Source organism: Camelus bactrianus, chromosome 21 (assembly GCF_048773025.1).
Source record: "Camelus bactrianus isolate YW-2024 breed Bactrian camel chromosome 21, ASM4877302v1, whole genome shotgun sequence".
NCBI classification, from domain to species: domain Eukaryota; kingdom Metazoa; phylum Chordata; class Mammalia; order Artiodactyla; family Camelidae; genus Camelus; species Camelus bactrianus.
The window spans coordinates 22,107,196-22,124,913 of NC_133559.1; the positions used below are offsets into that span (position 1 = coordinate 22,107,196).

The 17,718-nt window shown below is 47.9% G+C and overlaps 1 protein-coding gene across 1 annotated transcript in view; it reads right to left on the reverse strand.

Annotated features, from left to right (window-relative positions):
- Positions 1 to 1,989: 1,989 nt before the first annotated feature.
- The window catches only part of TNR (tenascin R), an 80,939-nt gene continuing 65,210 nt past the window's right edge, over positions 1,990 to 17,718 (reverse strand). The window contains exons 17-21 of the mRNA XM_010954893.3: positions 15,399 to 15,550; positions 13,868 to 13,964; positions 9,794 to 9,955; positions 5,202 to 5,365; positions 1,990 to 4,261 (exon numbers count right to left, since the gene is read on the reverse strand). Coding sequence (XP_010953195.2) covers positions 4,142 to 4,261; positions 5,202 to 5,365; positions 9,794 to 9,955; positions 13,868 to 13,964; positions 15,399 to 15,550 — 695 coding nt within the window. The 3' untranslated portion in view covers positions 1,990 to 4,141. The remainder of the gene's footprint in view (positions 4,262 to 5,201; positions 5,366 to 9,793; positions 9,956 to 13,867; positions 13,965 to 15,398; positions 15,551 to 17,718) is intronic.

Consider the following 17,718-nt stretch of genomic DNA (forward strand, 5'->3'; position numbering starts at 1 on the left):
GTAAGTGGCTCCAGCTTTCCTGAAATTCTGGGTGGAGATTAAAAAAGAGAAGGAAAAATATTTTCATGCCCCAGGAGTATTTGCTAATCCAGGCCACCAGCTAGTCAGCTTCAACCCCCTCAGCTCAGTGCATCCACTGTTCTCACAGGTTCCATTTATCCGCTAGGGGAGGGGACAAAGAGAAACTCACAAACCCCTTCTCAACGGAGGCTTTTAAAAGAGCTCTTTGAAATGATTTCATAATGACCTTTTGTCCCTTAATCTACAGCTCTGTTCTGGGACTGGATTTTTAAAGTATAAAATGTGGTTAAGGATTGTTTGGTATGGCATTGAGCTCATTGGCAACTGTGGTTCTTCAGGTTTGTCTTTGAAATAACAGCTTCCCTGTGTAGAGAGCTGGTTGGCTCCCAGATGGGAGGGAACAGGTGTTGGGTGTCTGAGCACTTTATGAATGGTGGAGTGGGGGGAGCTGGCAGGTGAAGGGTAGGGTGGATTCAACTATTTGTAGAAATTTGCTTTGCATTTTCTTGCTGCCATTTTTGTTGTTGTTTCTCTTGCAAATCAACCTCCTATGCAAGTCAGCTGGCCAGTTTTCCTGGGTCCTGGTTTGGTGCGAGTTCTGAAAACCTGGAGGCACCACTCACTGTCCTCAGCCCCACCATCAGGAGGTGACTGGGGGTTGTAAACGCCACCTTGTGGTCACACTTAGCAAGTCTCCCTCCTCCAGTTAAATCTGCCTAAAGGCTCACAGGAGTTTTTCACAGATCTATCATCCCTTCTCCTGCCCCTTTATGTCCACTCCCTTCACCTTCCAGAAGATAACCCTAGAGAATGTGAGTTTACTATGTTCAAAATTATCTTCGTCTGATGGGGAAATGCAATAACAATAAACTATCTGGATCTTGGGTCTCGGCTGTGAGTCTACTGCTGACACTGGTAGGGTTTTTTGTCTTTTTGTTTTTGTAAATACACATCCTAGTATGTCTGCAGTCAAACTGCCTGTGAGTTGGGTCCACACCACCTTTGGTGTGCTGAGGGTGAGTGCTTTGCGAGTATTGCTTCCCAGCTGCACTGTTGAGAAGAGCACATGTGCTCAGAGGAACAGGATGAGCAGGAATCAGTGAGTCCAGTTACGAAGCTTTAAGTCAAGCTGACCACGGGCCTTGGGGAGATAATGGGGCACCGTGTCTCTCAAAAAATGGTGAAAGCTTGTGAGAAAAATCACTCTATTTAATAAAAGGAATCTAGAGGTCCTTTTATAGAAGGTTGGGTGAGCTAATCTTTGAAGTTCCTTTCTTGCTTTAAAAATTCTTTAAAATGACTCTAGGCAATGCTGCTGCTACTATTTATAAAAATGTTCCATAGGGTAAAATGGTTTTCCAATAAAAGGCAGGTTTTGGTTTCCACTGATGTTTTGTGGCTTTCATCTGAATTGGCAACATGAGGACTCATAATCTTTTTCCATTTCAGTTCCCTTGATGAGGTGGGCTGTCCTGGCACCACCCAGGTCCCTGGGTTCTGCTTTTATGGACAAGATGAGTTCATCTTCTTACTTGGCACAGTCTTTTCGGCAATGTTTTCTCGTGTGTGTGTGTGTGTGTGTGTGTGTGTGTGTGTGTGTGTGTTTTACTGATGGCTTCTATCTCAATCAGTCTTTCCTTCCTTCCTTCCTTCTTTCCTTCCTTCCTTCCTTCCTTCCTTCCCTCCCTCTCTCCTTTCTTCCTTTCCTCCCTCTCTCCTTTCTTCCTTTCTTCCTCCCTTTCTTTCTCTTTCTTTCTTTCTCTTTCTTTTTCTTTTTCTTTTTCTTTCTCTCTTTCTTTCTCTCCTTCCTTCCTTCCTTTCTTTCTTTCTTTCTTTCTTTCTTTCTTTCTTTCTTTCTTTCTTTCTTTCTTTCTTTCTTTCTTTCTTTCTTTTTTTCTTTCTTTCTTTCTTTCCTTTCTTTCCTTTCTTTCTTTCTTTCCTTTCTTTTCTCTCTCATTCTCTCTCTCTTTTTCATAAAGCAAGGCTTCTGGTGAATTTTCCTTACTTAATTGTGCTCTCTCACCAATGCCAATCTCTACTGAGGTTTTCAGATCAGAGACTAGCATTACTGACTCCCAAAACTAAAAGGGATGTTAGAAGCTAACATTCAACAGGTGAGGAAACTGAGGCCCAGAGAGGTGAAACAAACTTCCCGATGTGACAGAGCCAACAAAATGGCAGAGGTGGGCCTAGGCCTTGATCCCCAGGTGCTTCATAGGTTCCTCATTCAACTTGCTTCATTGGTGCCCTACTCTGTAGCTAAATCTGACTTAGTTAACAGGTTTCTTGAAAGGATTGTTTCTGTCTCTTCTTCCTTCTCCTAGCTTTCTTGAAGCCCATGGTGAATTGAGAAATGGAAATGCCACCTCCATTTCCAGCCCCAGTTTGCCAGTCACACCCACTCCACAACCATGAACAAGGCCAGCGGCAGCTGACTCCACCCTAACGTCAGAGGTGTGACCATCAGCCCCAGGGATTGTCCTTTCCTGGTTAACGGAGCTCGGTTAGACTATGGAGGTTTCCATTAGAAAATGGCCAGCTCTCAGTCTCAGCCAGTGATTGGCTGGGAAAGGCCCGAGATGCCCCAGTTTGACTAAATGTGGGCATGACGGAAAACAGAACCAGGGCCTTAAGGAAGAGGAGAGGAAAGGGAGGAGGCAGCTGGGGAGCCTGGACATGGAATTTGGGCATGCTGTAGGGATGGCTGCAGCTGACATTCGATTTGGAGAAGTGGATGGAACATGGCTCCTAGAGCCTCCAGCTCCCTTGGGTTTAAAAATCAAATCAAGCTAGCAAAGAGAGCACGTCTCGTAAAACGGGAGGTAGGCCCACACTCCTCCCCTGTTCACCTTTGGATTTCTAGATGTAATTTCCTCTGGCACTTTTCATTTTTCCTCTCAAAGGCAGAATAATAAAAGAAGATGGAAAAAGGCTTCTCATGATCTCACCTCATTAAGGAGGTCACTCCTGTTTCTCACAGGACCAAAAAAGAGGAGAAAACTAAAAACCAAAACCCTAAAATTCCACCTCTTCCCAGGGTTGTCAGTCAGGGGAATGGCGGGCCGGTCATAGGACTTCTTCTGACTCTTATTACGCTGCCCACATTAAGGAGAGCCTTTAGTGAAGACAGAAATGAGGCCTTTAGTTTGCAATTAAAGGAAAAAAAAATCCATGACAAATGGGACGAGAAACAGAGAAAACAGAGCTTGGTAAGATCTGTGTCCCCGGTGGAATGTATAATATTTGTGGAAGGTGCCCTAATTTCTACTTCTTCTGTGCCTTCCTCAGTGCCTGGCCCTAAATTGGTACAGACCACAACTATCTCCCCCTCCTATCGCCAAAGAAAGTTGCTGTCTATGTGACCCGAGGGAGGGGCAGTAACTTAGAACCCACAGGCACACAGCTACTGTGCAGCCCAGGGCCAGGGCCAGGCAACACCTTGGGAACTAGAATCCAAAACAGTGGTTAGGCGTGTGGGGCCATGGGGGTTGAAGGGTAGGATGGAAATGGGCAATGATGGACTGGCTGGAAAAGAGGTCACTACTCTTGACAGGTGACAGAGGATACTTGACTAGTAAGAGTGTCAGATGAGAATCTTTGGCCCATTACGAAGGACTTGGGTTGCTGGGGTGGGGTGAGGTTAATCTGTTTCCTTTTGCGGGGGCTTCTTGGCAAAGCTCTCTTGCTGAGGCTTCTTCTCTGAGCCGGGGTGAGAACACGGCCATCCAAGGCAGTGACCAGAGGACAATACCTGAAAGTGAAGGGCATCTCGGAAGAAGGGCAGGAAAGAAGGCACGTGCCTGTCACCATGACAACCTGACTCCAGGATTTGCTTTTGAATTGGTCTTTTAAGAAAATGTCTCACTTTTCCTCCTTGGTAGGAAAAGAGGGGAAGGTTAAGGATGACTGGGTAGAAGGGAGCATGGAGGCGGAGGGTCAGTCCCGGGGGCGGCAGAAACCATGAGCTGCTGATTCTCAGCCAATTCCTGCTACATCCTGCTTCCTTCCAACACTCTTAATATGTTGCAAAGCACATCACTATTTCCCCCGCCCCTTGTTTCATATTATAAAATACAAACAAATGACAGAAAAGGTCAGCTGGCTCGCCGCCGCCCGCTGCTTAGAGCTGCAAGGACCGCCGTTTCCTCCCCGCCGTGAGACGGTGGTTGTAGGGGCGCGTCTTCATTTCCACGAAGGGGATGGAGAACTCATGGCCTTTCCAGTGGTACCAGTTGATTCCCTGAAGGAGAAAGATGAGATGTCAGATCACCCTTCCCCCGTCAATGGAACTACCAGCTTGAAAAGAAGGGGAATGATGAAATCAGGGAATCCAAGATGCGAATTTAGCCATTTTCCATTAACATGAAGCACTGTGGTTGAGTTCTCAATAAGGGCAAAAGAGCAGAGTGGCTTTCTAGCTTTTCTCTCTGGACACGTCCGTGGCCTGGGTCTATAATAGGAATGTGTTTCAGGTCATTCCTTGTTGCTGGCTTTCTGGTTTTGGCTTTCGGGATTTGCACGCATCAGTACCTAGTGATGGATTTCAAATACCCAACAGTAAAGAAGCATTTCGAAGAGCATGACTGTTTGCTCGCTCCTGGTGGGAGAGTCAGGTGGTTGCCACCTCTCAGGTGACCAGCCATCTTGGTTTGCCCAGGACTACGGGGTGTCCCTGGCTGCTGGCCATTCAGAGCTAAAACTGAGAAGGTCCCAGATGGTCCAGTTGGTCACGCTATCAACCAGCCCAGCTTATGGACTTGTCTTTAATGGGGAAAGACAGTCCAGTTTATACTGCTACTTCTCCCTTCCTGGAACACTTCTTTGGATGAAGCTGAGCCTGTGAAGACTGCCTCTAGAACAGATAAGCTGTTCATGGGATTCTCTAGATGAGGAAATGAGATGGGTCTTGGCTGGAAATGAGATGGGTCCAGGGCTTCTCTGGGTGAGTTCTAGCTCCTGAGTCCAGATGCTCCCCTTCTCTCCCTCTGGCTTCAACTCTGTCCTGCCCTTATCCCAGTGTCTACATTACTGTCGTCTTTATGATAGCCCTTTCTCAATACTCTGAGTGTATCTTTTTAAAAGGGAAGTGTGAGACCCACGTGTGCATGTAAAACATAAAGCTAAGGGACGGCGGGGTGCCTGGGTCTGGGTCAGCCACGCAGCGTCAGCGCCCCACCCACCTGACTGTGCCTGGACTCCCCGTATTTCCCGTTGAGGTTGGTCCGGTGGCAGTTCTTGTACCACCAGGCCCCCTTGTAGGACATGGCACAGTTGGTAACTGCAACATCATTGTCTCTGTCCTCGGTGGAGAAAGGGCGGCCCTGATGATAGCTGAGGGAGTCCCCTGGAAAAAAAGACACAATCGTGAGGCTGTCCAATTTGTCATTCTTTTTTCAGGACTTTCTGAACTTTTGACCCATTCCCAACAAATCTGGCCTCTGCTTAAGAGACTTTCCACTCATCTCTGTTTCATCTGGCTCCTCAGATACTGAACTCTCACTCCCCCTGCCTCCTAGGTCCACTACTTCCATGGTGCTCTCTCCAGCTCATTGCCTCATTCCCCTGACCTTCTGCTCAGAACTCTGTCCACTCAGCTCCACCTCACCATCCCCCTCTATTTCCTCCAGGCCAGCACTGGGACACAGACAGTCATGGTTCCTTTTGCCTCAGAGAAGATAGGGATGGGCCATGGCGACTTGGGCCAATCCGGGTCACCACTGTGCAGACTGGTTTTCTCCATGGCTCATCAGGCCTGGTCAACTCATATCCAATACCCCACATTCGAGACTTGGGGCCACAGGGGAAGAGGGGCATTAGCTAACTAGAGTTCCTATCCATGGGAAGCAGGATGATAAGAAAATCCTAACCACGTCAGAAGAGAAGTGGTTGGGAAAACCGGGGCTGTGTCTTGGGGAAGAAGAGGCTTGAAGGGGGAGGTGAAGTCCATGATCACTGACTTCAAATATTTGATGGGCTATTGAGCAAAACAACAACAAGAACAAACTAAAAGCTGAAAACTCTTCGGGGAAGTGTTAGGATCTGTAGATAGAGACTGTAAGGAGGCATATTTTGGCTAAATACATGAAGAGAAATGACCTAATATTAGAGCTGTTTACAAATGGGATCGACTACTTGGAGATATGGTGAGAGCTCTCTTCTTAGAGGCTGGGTATTGTCTTGTTGGGATGTTGTGCAGGGGGCTCATAGAATTGAGTATTTGAGGTGAGGGATCAAACTAATTAGTTTATAACTATTGGCCAAACTTCAGGAAGGATTTGTGGTTAGAGATGGTGTGAAGGGACGCATGCTGTTGAATGAACGTCATCTTAGATGCTTCTGAGGTCACCTTAAGCTCAGAGAGGTCATATTTCTGATCCTGTGCCTTCTGAGCCCACACTCACAGTGGCCACTCAGTGCCTCAGTTCCCCCTGACCACCGAGTCAGCTATGAATAAGATAGAAGACAACAACACACTTCTGTTCATTGTGGATGTCAAGGCCAGCAAGCACCAGATCAAACAGGCTGTGAAGTGGCTTAGCCACCATTGACGTGGCTAAGGTCAATACCCTGATCAGGCCTGATGGAGAGAAGAAGGCATATGTACGACTGGCTCCTGACTATGATGCTTTGAATGTTGCCAACAAAATTGGAATCATCTAAACTCAGTCCAGCTGGCTAATTCTAAATATAAAAATTTTCACTATGGAAAAAACCAACTTAGCTCTTAGGAGGATGGTCTTTATTTTAGGGGGAAGCTGATCCCCTCAGGCCAGTTGGGCCCTAAGTCAACATGTCATTATTTCTGTCCCATCTTTTTCGTCTTCCCCCTTCCAGTCTCCAAAAACGTCATTTTCCCATTTCTCCCAGTTCCCTGAGAAGGCAGAAAAGATTTCTTATTTTTTCCTTTTTTCCATATATTTTTTTTTTAGCATTTCACCTCCTCTCACCCTAAGCCATACTCATATCCTTTGTCTTAAAAAAAACTTGAATTAATCCTACTGTCTAGTGACCCTTTCTTTACCATCAGTTCCTTAACTATATTGTCTCTACTCACATTCCCATTTTCTCCTGCTTATCTCTCTGTAATCTGGACGTTCCCCTCTTTACTCCCTTGGAACAACTCTCTCCAGCTCCCACTCTGATGTTGCTTGCAGCTGTCTTTGATAGGGTCGTGATGTTGGTTTTTATCTCCTCCCCAAATCTGGCTCCCCTTCCCATTTCTGCTTCATGTATCCACCTCATATATTCAGTACACTATCTAAGTCTTGGCTTTTCTTTCTCAAACTGCTGTTTAGATTTGTACTTTTCTCTTAATTCCTAACATCAGTCACGGCCCCTGTTATCTCCTACCAGGATTGGTACAGCAGCTTCAGCCGGTCCCTGTTCTTCACTTGGATTTACTTTATCCTGTTTATGGCTGTCACTTTGATTTTCCTAAAGCCCTACTTCCATTACGCCACTCAAGACCCACCATGGCTCCCCACTGCCCACCATATTAAGACTGAACTCCTCTGCCATCTCAGTTTTAAGGCCCTTAAGGGTCTGGCGCCGCTCTCCTCTCTCATCCTCTTTCTGTTCCTTCTGACTTCACCCCTTGTTCTGGGAAGCCAGGGCCTCTGCACTTACCCTCCCTCCACGTAACGGCTCCTTCTGTGACTTCTCCCCCAGGAGTTTCCTTCCCTGGAATGTTTCCTTATCACGGGGATCCCAGTCAAACCCTGCTGCCTTCATGAAGACCTCTTCAATACCCACCTCCCTCTTCTCTGAATGCCCGTTAAACCAGAAGTGAGGACCATTTATTTGGTGGTGAGTTGCTTCCTGACTGACTGTTTTTTAAACAGGTGTTTCGTTCTTGCAGAAGTCACGTCTTGTACTTATTCTGAGTCCTCATAATTCATACAGTGAACTTTTAGGGGTTGCTCACTCAACAGCCTTTTATTGGTAACTTGATCTGGAATTTTTGGTTCTAATCCAATTAGAGTCCTGGTTAGAGACTTAGATTTTTGTAGCCTTGAGAATAACAGAGATCGGAGAAGGGGCTGAACTTGGAATTAGAAGCCATGGGGATGGACTGTTGTCAATAGGGCCACTGAAAATGAGCGACAAGTAAGAAAAAGGCCCGGGGACTTGGGCAATAGTAGACGCCAGAGAGACGATGGGCTCTTCCTCCTTGGAGACCTTCGGGTCTGGAAAGAACAACCATTGTGTGAAGTTGCCCAGAGAAGGGGGTAGCCTACATGAGCCTAGTTTTTCATCTTTTTGATAATGAACTGAATATTTGACATAAGAGGTTAGACTGCAATTAATTTATGATGATTAGCCAAACCGTTGGTGGGACTTGCCTCTGAGACATGGAATGGAACGCAGTCCAGCAGTTTCTGACCTCCGGGAGGCCGGGTAGAGAGGCGGAGCTGCTGCAGGGGCAGCGGCTGGGCCCAGGTTAGACAGCTGAGAGCACGGGCCTGGGGCAGGTGGGGGGAGGGGTGGGACATGTCAGGAAGTGGGAGGGCTTGCTTCTCCTTCTCTGGGAGAAATAAGAACTGCTTTTCTACTGGCACGATTCTAATCTTAGGGAGTGGTGGGTACCAGGTTATTTTTGACACGATTCAGCCTGACATTTTGTTTTATATCCTTCATTTCAATGGCTGTTTTAGGCCCAGAGTGTTTCGTTGGGGCACTTCAGGCAGGTCCAGTTGCCACTGGGAACGATTTCCCATATGAACAACAACAAAGGAAAGAGTGTCTTCTCATTGGAGTAACAGTACCTGGCTGGGAAGACAAATAACTGAGCAGGTGCAATGATTGCCAAGGCAACACTTTGATGATCTTCTTAATTCCAAGAGTCATACAAATGTTGCTAAATTTATACTCTAGCATTTAGCCCTATAACTGGAGTTAATGAAAGGACCAATAACTCCATGTTCCAAAAAGCAGAATACTTGGCAAAAACAGGTTTTATGAAATGTGCCATAAGAGAACCCAGGAAACAGATTGGCAGAGCCTAAGAAGCAGAGTGGATATTATGTCCTGATAAAACTATCCGTGCAACAGCTCATAGAAGGTGGTTGTTCTACTTAGTGGAAATGTCATAAAAATCTATACAGAAAACGTGACCAGATTTGGGGTTCTTGTGGAGGAATGAAAAGAAGTGTGGCCGGTGGGGAACCTTTAGAGCTGTTGTTTGTTCCTTGGTGATGTTATGATGACTGCTGATGGAGGGGGGGGGAACATCTCAGAATGGTGGGGGGCAGGGAATCTGTCTTATTTTCAATGGTGGGGGGCAGGGAATCTGTCTTATTCTCATTAGTTCGAAGATGGCTTTCCTAGATGTCACTGCAAGGGAGATTTCTATCCAGACAATGGATGATTATGCTCTCACTGGATAAGAGTCCATATTGATTAATCTAGACAAGAAAACCAATCCTTTGCCCTTACATTGTACCTTTTTTTTTTTCAACTTTAAATGCACTTTCACTCCATTAATCACAGTTTTTCCCTGACTACTCTGTGAAGTAGGGCAGGCATCATTATTGAGATTTTCCAGATGAGGAAACTGAAGTCCTGAGAAATTGATTTCGGGTCACCTGAGCGGTTAAGGACAGTCTGGATCAGAGCCAGTGGCTCCCAGCCCTCCGCCCTCCTCGTGGGCTCGCAGGGAATTCGCCTCGTCTGTGGGCGCTGCAGCCGCCCAGGGCAGCTCAGGCGGAGAGTGTGGGGTCCTGGTCCTGCTGCACGCCCGTCGCCCCCGGGGGCTGCTGCGGGGCCAAGGTACCTGCGGTGCCGTTGTAGCCTCCTATGCGGAGTTTGTACAGGCTTCTTCCGTCCTCAACAGAGAACTTGTCGTAGTAGGCGAAGGCGGCCTCCTGGCCATCCCGCATGTCCACGCGCAGCTCGTAGTGGCCCTGGGACGTGATCCTGTGTATGTTGTCCAGCCCTGTGGAGACAAGCAGAGAATGCAGCGAGCCCAGCCTTAGTGGCTTTGGAAATGGGAAGCAAAATGGGACTGTGGCCTCAGAACAGATGTTCTGGGAAAGAGGAGGGGTACAGGGATTGCTTTTGCCTTTGGCTCTTCCCAGGTTGTTATCAAACAGCCCCTACCAGACTCTGCATTTCCTCCTGCAGAAAAGCCAGCCCAGTTCTGCTGCTGAGTTCCCACCACAGGTCAGTTCAGGGGTCCTGACATCCAGCCTCGACCCAGTGCCTGACCAGCCCTGAGCCTCTGGATTCCTGGCCCTGACCCCACTGTTTCCCACTCCAAACCAAGGTGTTGGTTGAAAATGACAAGAGATATCACATGGGTGTGAATCCTTTGGTGTGAGCGATAGGAAGCAAGAGGTAGGAACATTGATCAGAGGAATGCAGAGTGGGCCCTAGGGGTCAAGGCTATGTGGACATCCTACCATCTCCTCGCAGCCTGCGGAGGGGGTTTCATCCACCTTTCATGACTCTGCCCCTCCTTCTCTCAGCCTCCTGCCCTCCTGAGGCTCCCATAACCAAGTCAGAGAATATTGTCACCTGCCTCCTGACTTCAGTTCCTTTCTCTCTAATCTACCTGCGGTGTCTTGCACTGGTCTTCCCCGGCAGTTACGCTCGCTCACCCACTCTCTCCTTGACCTCTAAGCTTCCCAGGCCCTTGGTCTGATGTATTCTTGTAAGGTGCAAACCCTGTGAGTCCAGAGGTAGGCAGAGCCCAGATCATTGCTGGTGATCTTTGAGTCCTGATTTCTACCTGCCTACTGAACTGGGGTCTTCTTGCTTTGCTGTGACATCTGCTGTCTATCGGTGTACGCCGTGATTTAGAATTCTAAACACTGCAGAGATGGAAGGGGATTTAGAGACTACTCAGGCTAGTCTCTTGGTTCTGCAGAAAAGGAGGCGGAAGTCCAGAGAGGCGAGATGATTGGCTGAGGGTCTCCTGGATCTGTTTCCCTATCCTTTTTGAGAGTTAAAGCCTCACAAAGTCGAAAGCTGCTTGCTATTTGCTGTTTGCCAAGTGGATGCCAACCTAGGCTTGTGCTTGTGTGGATGTGGTGGGTCCTGGTGCTGCCCTGCCCGGATGCCCCTAACGTACTATTCTGCAGCAGCCAAGAACTCAGAGCTGCCTCCTTCTTGGATCATTGCCCTTGACCAAACAGGAGTTGCTTCACTCTGGAAGCTACGCTCCCCCTCCCCCATGGCTCGGGGAAGACCTCCATCAATGTCTGACATGGGGGGTACAAAAGCCTGGCCCCCTAGACCCACTGGGGACCAACCCTGGGGAGCAATTCATGCAATCCTTCACTGAGGATCACACTGAAGCTAATCTCCCACCAAGATCACATTGTTGTACTTTTCCCCCCGCTCTATCCTGTCCCCCGATTCCTCTTCTGAGAGCACACCTCCCGATAAATCACTTGAACAAGAATCCCTGTCTCAGGTTCTGCTTCTGGGGAACCCAACTTAGACTATAAACCATGGGTCAGAGTGTTATCCCTCACCTGAGTATTGCCACCAAACTACACACCACTATTTAAGAGCCCTCCCTGGCTTCCTTAACCTGTAGCATTAAGTCATAATGTCCCTTCCCCACTTTAGATACCATAGCATGCCTTCATTCAACCCACCTAACCTCATGTTCTTCTCTCCCTGAGCTGCATCTTTGCCCTGGTTGGATCGTTTCTTCATTGTCCCATTTGCACATGCCGAAAGGATCCCTGCCTTCCCTCCTTTCTTGTCCCCTTCCCTTGTGTTCTTCTTGTTCATCCCTTGGTGCCTTCTCCAGGAAGCTGACTCTTTCTGCTCTGAATATCTGTGGCTTTCTTGTCAGTAGCTCACAGATCATTGCAGTGTTTCCCAGTGTGGGATGGCATCTCTGGTGACACGAGAAGTATTTTGGGAATAAGAACTAAATAACTTTGAACACGTGGAGGAAAAGGTATTCCCAAATTCTCCCTCTTTCTCAATAGATTAAGGGGAAACCTTAACCCTGATCTTAACTTTAACTCTCAGTCTCAGTTTAGATCTAGTACTTTTGATTTGACACCCAACGCCTTCTAATCTTCAATTTAAACACCACCACCACCACCAGTAACCACAGCTGTCATTTAAAAATATTTGTATTGTTTTCTTTCTGTTGCATTTATTTTTTGAGATTCCGTTTTATTTACAGCACATGATAACTAGCTTTCCATTTTTGGCGATGCTACAAAGTTTCTTTCACAAAACAATAGATGTAATTTAAAAAACAAGTGATATATAGAAAAATCAAGTGCAGAACAGTTCAGCTATTTCCCAGACAGGACAAAAACTGGGAACGTGGCTGCAGTGGCCGAGGTCTGGGGGACATGAGCACTGTCTGGGTGCATTGAATTCCTGTGCATCCCACTTGTCTCCCCAGCTGCTTGCAAATGCTTAGAAGGTAAGGACAATTTCCTATCCACCTGACTTCTCTTTCGATGTTTTTACATGATTTTTATCTTATATTTTTATTATATACATCAGCAAATACAGGTCTGGGCATCTAATAGATACTCAGTAATTTCTTATCAGTTGATTGATTGATATCTCCAAGCACTGTAATAGGCCATGAGGTTAAGAGTAAATAGAGTTTGGTCCCAGCCCTGAAAGAAGTTTACACGGTATAGTCAAGAGAGACAGAAAGGAGAAGGGACATTGATTTGGGCCGCAGAAGAGAGAGTAGCCAATTCTCCCATAGACAAAGGGTGAGAAAAAAGGGTAGGGGAGGTTCTCTGGGCAAGAGGCACTTAGCTGGGCCTTTGAATATGCACAGAAACACAGCAGGGTGTACGGGGGTGGGGGTAGCTGGCTGGCAGAGGGAACATTAGTGGTTCTAAGTGTTTGGAGTGTGGTGTTGGTTGGGGGATGTAGGGAAGAGGAGTGAGGTACCTGGTAGCGGGGAGCAGGCCCAACAGGTGTTAATTAGAGACGGCCTTGTACCACAGCTAAGGTGTTTGGCCTTCACCTGCTGGTGATGAGGAATCATTGAAAAGTTTTACAAGTGGGGTTAGCCATTGCTCAGATTCTGGATGTGAGGGAGGTGATTCTAGTGGCCATGTGGACAATGGGTGGTCCTGGAGGCAGGGAGGCTGGTTAGTGGGCTGAGCATCCAGGAGAAAGATGGTGAGGCTGGCTGAGATAGTGACAGGGGAGAGAGAGAGGGGACCACAGAGACGGAACACAATTATTCACCTTTCCCCTGCCTCCCTTTATAATCACTGTGGAAATCTAGCCAAGAGGGAGATGCAGGTACTAATAAATGTGCTGCTCCCTGGGATTGGCCCCAGGGCCGTCTGCCCGGGTCAGGTGTGTGTGTGCCTCCTCACACCAGCTCGGTTCTCAGTCTACACCTCTCGCTCACGTCAGACCTCTAGGAAATTGCCAGTCACCTCAAGGCCGTTTTCATTTTCCCCTTTCCCACATCAAGTAACGACATTTCTCCAAGGAGCTAGGGCCGGGTGACCGCCTCATCTCTCTCCTGACCCGCAGGCTGGCTGGCTGGTGCCTGGCTTCAGAGAGATGGCCAGCGGGCCTGTTCCTCCCCACGCCCCATCCCCCGCCGCCAGGCAGCTCACTCCCTTTGTAAAAGTTGCCTCTGTCGAGACCCATCAGCATAAGAGACTATTAATGAGGATGGGAAGAGACAGAGCAAAGAGGAAAACACCACAATAAGATAAAAAAACAGATCAATAGTGGAGCCAAACAGAGCAAGAGGTAATGAAAGCAATTCACAAGCTGTCAACTTCTCCACAGACACAGAGTTTCTGATAATCCCAGATGGACCCAGAGAGGAGAAAGGTGGACAAAAACCCGGAGCAGCATCCCAAAGGAAACAAAAAGGAGGCATTACCCAGCCAAAACTCGTCCTCCAGGTTCCCGAAGCCAACACGGTACTCAGCCCATTTCCGGAAAAAATCCGTTTGGCCATTCTGCCGCCTCTGGAATACCTGTGAAGAGGAAGTGGGGAGAAATAAAAAATGCTAAGGAAAATAAACTCTAACAAGCAAAATTGCTATGACTGAGTTTTCCATCTGCAATGACAGAGGGGCTCAGGACCACCGCAGTACAGAGCTCAGTACTCGCACAGCAGGCACAGGAGGTGCTCAGAGCCCTTCTCTGAAGTGCGGGGGCTCTTGATGAATAGGCCGGGGTGCGATGTTGACACTAATTTGCACCCCTGCAATGTAGAAAGGATTCAGGATGCATATCAAGCCCCCAAACAGTCCAGGGAAATAGGCTTGGCTCTCAAATTAATCTTTTTGCACCACGGAGTGCAGCAGAGAGCATTTCTCACCAAAAGAAAGGAACCAACTTCAGATCAGCTAGCAACTGTCATCAGCTTATCACAGGCAAAGCAAGCGCGTATCATTCACTTTCTGAACTGCTCAAGTGCTAATTTCATTTAACCTCCGATACGCCAGCCTCGGCTTCAATTTCCAATTATGCTTTAAGAAAGAGGCACAAATATGTCAGAAACATAAAAGAAAACGTCTCCCAAGAGTGACTGTTATGAGCACAGCCACCATTTAACTCCATTCAACAGCTATCCATTTTGTACCGTGAATAATCCAGTGCTGTATGTTAGTGCTGGGGGCGGGGTGGGTGGGGATCCACAGGAGGGTGGTGGAGGGGCTGGGTTTCCATCTGCACTGACTCAGCTAATGCTTTAGAGCCAGGCTGCCAGAACTCTGACATCTGCATGGAGGCCCGCGCTGATACGTGGCGCTATCGACAAGGCTTCCTTCCCCTTCTCTGTACTGCCCTATTAGATGTGGGAGGAGGGTGGTGACAGGAAATGGTGTCGCTCTTTCCGCACCACTTCTGCTCCCTGAAGGCTATGACAGCTCTGGAAGAACCAGAGAGGCCAGGGAAGGATGGGGACAGAGGTGGCCTTTGTAATAGAGCTGGCTATCCATGTTCTGCCCCTCCTCTGCTCCGCCATATGCAATCCTCCAATAGAAAGATCCCAGTCACCTCCCTGTAGAGATTCACCTCCTGCAGGGGAGTCACCTCCTCTTTTCCTTCATCATAGCTGCAGTCTTCAGCAGGCAGGACCCCTGGGCCTGTCTGAGCCATGACTCCCTTTCCTGGCACCCTCCTGTCTGAACTGTCCTACAGAAGGAGCAGTTTTCCTGGGGCCCCCTCACTGGGCCAGGCCACTGCAGCCTCCATATGCTTATTCCCTCCTCTGCCTGGTCAAACCGATGATCAGACTGTGGAGAAAGGGGCACTGTGGACAAGGGAGGGCCCCAGGTTAGACACGTAGGGGGTGGGTGAAAGGATGGCCAGAGGATGGTGAAGTGTGGATCAATAGGGGCTGCGCCAGGTGGACTGAAGCACCAAGGATGCTGGCATCACGGAGAACAGCCGTGGGTACTTACGATCCAGCCACCCCCGTCGGTGGTCATGTCACAGTACACCTGTAACTTCTGGCTTAGCTCTCCATTGAGGAAGATGGTGTAAACCCCACTCAGAGTGTCTCCATTCATCAAATGCTGGGCACAGTCTTGGGGATGAGGGAAGATGCGGCCCCCTGTATAGGAAAAGAGACAATTTCAAGAAAGGGTCTTTTTTCCCACTATGAGTAAGAGCCCTTTGCATCAGAGAACATTTTAGAGGGCCTATGTTCCTTTATCAAGAGCTGTAAAAAGAATCCTCAGTGGATCTCGGTGTGTGAACACTGTATCATCCTGTATTCCCTCTCTTCAATTGATGTTGGGTTTACCAGACAACATACAGTCCTGTGGGATCTGAGGACCAAAGAGCTGAGTTCACTGCCTGGCTCCTCCACTTACCTATTTGATTAGCTTAGGAAAAATAGCCTGACATCCTGGGCCTCAGTTTTCTCATCAGTAAGATGGGGATAATAAAAATAGTCTTCCCCCAAGGGTGAAGGTATGTTAGTGCAACTAATGACTGGTTATTCAGGTGATGCTTGTCGATGCATGGACCACAATAAAACACTGTAGAGCCCACCTTTCAAAAGGATGAGAGGCGCTAAGCAAAGCCTCTACCATCTTCACAGCAGCCATTAAGCCATTATGCCCAAACAAGCTTAGCGTTAGCAGGAAGATGGATATCCATTCCTCCTGCAAAATCATCTCCTGATTGGACTAAACAATCAAATGGCCACGTTTTACAGTTCAGCTTAAGTTTAAGGAGAGGGCAGAGGAAATAAATTGCTGCTCATCTTTCAGAGAGAACAGCCCAATTTGTAGAACAATATCTAATTAGCTGAAAGAGAAGCTTAAATCATGTGTCTTGAAGAGCTTAGCTTTAGGGCAAATTTGAATGCTTAACAGGCAAGCCAAGAAGCAGAGGTCCCATGGGAGGCAGGAGCTTTTTCTGGACTGCAGAGGCTGATAGAGCAGGTTAAAGGCAGAGCTTGCCACGTGAGGAGAAGTGGTTTGGGTGCTGTGTAAATATATGATCTTCAGGGTCAATGAAAAGTGTGGTGTGGTTGATGTGGTTCTGCATCCTTGAACTGTAGCAGAGTTATGAAGAGAGGCTGCATAGGGACCTCAGGGGTCAGTCACTGCCGTGTCCCCTGGCGGCAGAACCAGTGCACTGCAGGCATGACAGAGGGCCACGTGGAGGGTCAGCCAGTGGGCCAGAGCAAGGGACAGACAGCATACTGCCTCACAAGGAAGGCAACATTGCAACCTCACTGCCCTGGTCACAGATCATCAGTGAAGCATCCTGTATTAGGAAGAGGTCGCTGGGCTTCTGTAGACTTTATGCAAGGCCCCTCTTGGAGATGTGTTAACTCCTCCTCCTGCATGAGGACTGTCCAGCTTGCTGCCACACCACAGTTGGTAAAAGGTCTCTCCCATTTAAGGTAGTGTAGAACAAGGCACTGCCTACTTCAGGCATGGTTACACCAGGGAGTAACAGTCTATTTCTATAGAACTTGTCCTTCACAAAGTAGGCTTGTATTTCCAGTTAATTCTTGCAAGAAACTTGAGAGGAAAGCAGATTGTTATAGATCAAAGTCTTATCTTACAGAGGAGGAAACGGTGCTCAGAAAGGCCACATGACTTCCTCTGTCCATCTGAGCTCCAGTATTCAGACCCCAAGTCAAGTGGTCCTTGCACTCCATTAAAACAGGGACCATAACATGTGATACAGTTTACATCTATCCAGACAGCAAATGATTAATGTCTATATTTATCTTATAAGTATATAAAGCCCCAAAGGTTAAAGTTTCTGGGGACAGGTGCCAGGGAGGGCCTTCCCCTCTCCCTGCTGCTTGGGGAGCGCAGTGATGATTTCCAGGCTTCCAGGCCATTCTCTAGCTGGTCTTTGGAGCAACCAGCCTGTCCACCTCCCTTTCTCCCCTCTTCTCTCACTGCCTGAGTTTCTCATTTTAGATCAACACAGAACACGCTTGGTCTTCAGCTCACTCCTGTCTTATGCACTAATAGCCCTTTCTCCTGAATCAGCTCAGCTCCTCAGAGGGGCCAGAACCCCGCAGTTCTTTCTGATACCCAACGTGTCTCCAGCAGAACATCTTCCCCCTAACCTCAAAACAACACCCTCATTCAGATCCACATTAAAAAAACCAAACCAAACTTTAGAACAGACCAATAAATGAATCTGGGACAAGACAAGGATGCCCACTATCACCACTCCTATTCAACATAGTCTTGGAAGCCCTAGCCATGGCAATCAGGCAAGAGAGAGAAATAAAAGGGATCCAAA